Genomic DNA, 1465 nt, shown 5'->3' with positions numbered 1-1465 from the left:
TCATTTGACAACTGAACGCAACAGGCATGTTGGTTTTGGAGTTAAAGTAAATTAAATTGCACTCAGAGAAAGCCACATGTACCCACACAGATCAGAACTAAATTAACCCAGTAATGAATACAGCTAATTTGATATGCTGTTCTCACAGTCGTACTTATGATTAGAATGCAGTGTCTCATTAATTGAATACCTTCTTGGTTAGCAGTAGTTTTGGCTGTAATCTGAAGTTACCATAACTTTAAGTGAATATTATGTTTGGGCTTTTTTTTTTCTACAAATATTGGTGATATGATGAACTTGATAAGTAAGATTTTGTGTGTGGGGGTATTTGTTTCATGAACAAAGATAGAACAATATGATAATACTGTTATACGTAGATAATTAGCATTACGTTGCAGAAAGTAAAGGAAAATGGAAGGATTGATTGATTTGGTTGATGGCGATTAAAGAATTTTTCTTTAATTTCTAGAGTATTTCAGCCATTCATGAGATGAGTGCCCGGGAAGGACAGACTCAGGTTTGTTAACAAAATTGTACTTGAAATTTATGTGTTGAAAATTATCATAAAGCTTAGAAATTGAATATCTATATTTTTTGTGACCACTATAGCTCGCATACAGTTATATATAAATATAAATGAAGCATATAAAATAATGACAAAATATTTTGTGTTACTTAAAAAACGGACCCAGCAAAAAATATTGTAGTACGTAAGCACTTGTTTCGTTAAATGGCCTTGAATATTAGTAATATGTTCAGGGTATTCCCCAAAAGTAGAAATACTGGTGTATGTATCAAAATAAGCATTTAGTAAGATTTGTATCTTAAGCTTTTAGATTATTTATACTGCTCTGTACTAGTTTTCAAATTAAATTTTACAAAAGCAGGCTATGAAAAAGACTTGTCAGATATTACTATTTGGTAAATGAGGTAGTGAGAACAACCACATTCACAGTTTCTAGATCCAAACGTAATGAAATTGGAATATTGTGTCAATCTACTGATAACTAATGTATAACACTTAAGTAATGATTCGTTGCTGTTGAGTTAAAAATACTTGTATAACTAGACATTTTTTTGTTTCTCTTGTTGAATAGTTTTGTTGAATATCTCTTCAATTAAGACATCAGATCTCATGAATTGAGAAAAAATGTTTTTATAGTTATTCTAGATTATATCAGTAGCTTGGTGAACTGTTAACCTGTAGATCTTGTTGGTAGCTTAATGAATTGTTAACTCTTTTGGCATGGGCTCAGTCCCTAGGACCAACATCATAACCATTTTGTGCTTGTTATCAGTTTTTATGCTTTAGCTTTTAAATTAGTAAGCATATCTTTACAAAATGTTTGCATATTATCAGTAAACATTACAAGGCTTTTATATGCAAGATATCGGATATTTTTATTAAGTTTTAAGATATTTTTAAGTAATGTTTTTCTCATGCCTTTTTTCTTTTCAAATGCTG

The 1465-nt window shown here is 30.2% G+C and overlaps 1 protein-coding gene across 1 annotated transcript in view; it reads left to right on the top strand.

Annotated features, from left to right (window-relative positions):
- The window catches only part of LOC106463662 (ubiquitin carboxyl-terminal hydrolase isozyme L3-like), an 8468-nt gene that overhangs the window by 2314 nt on the left and 4689 nt on the right, over positions 1 to 1465 (top strand). Inside the window, exon 4 of the mRNA XM_022391222.1 lies at positions 470 to 517. Within this exon, the coding sequence (XP_022246930.1) occupies positions 470 to 517 (48 nt within the window). The remainder of the gene's footprint in view (positions 1 to 469; positions 518 to 1465) is intronic.

This window comes from Limulus polyphemus, unplaced genomic scaffold (genome assembly GCF_000517525.1).
Source record: "Limulus polyphemus unplaced genomic scaffold, Limulus_polyphemus-2.1.2 Scaffold1456, whole genome shotgun sequence".
Lineage (NCBI taxonomy): Eukaryota > Metazoa > Arthropoda > Merostomata > Xiphosura > Limulidae > Limulus > Limulus polyphemus.
Note: the sequence above shows the minus strand (reverse complement) of the source record. Positions and strands in the feature narration are given on the sequence as shown.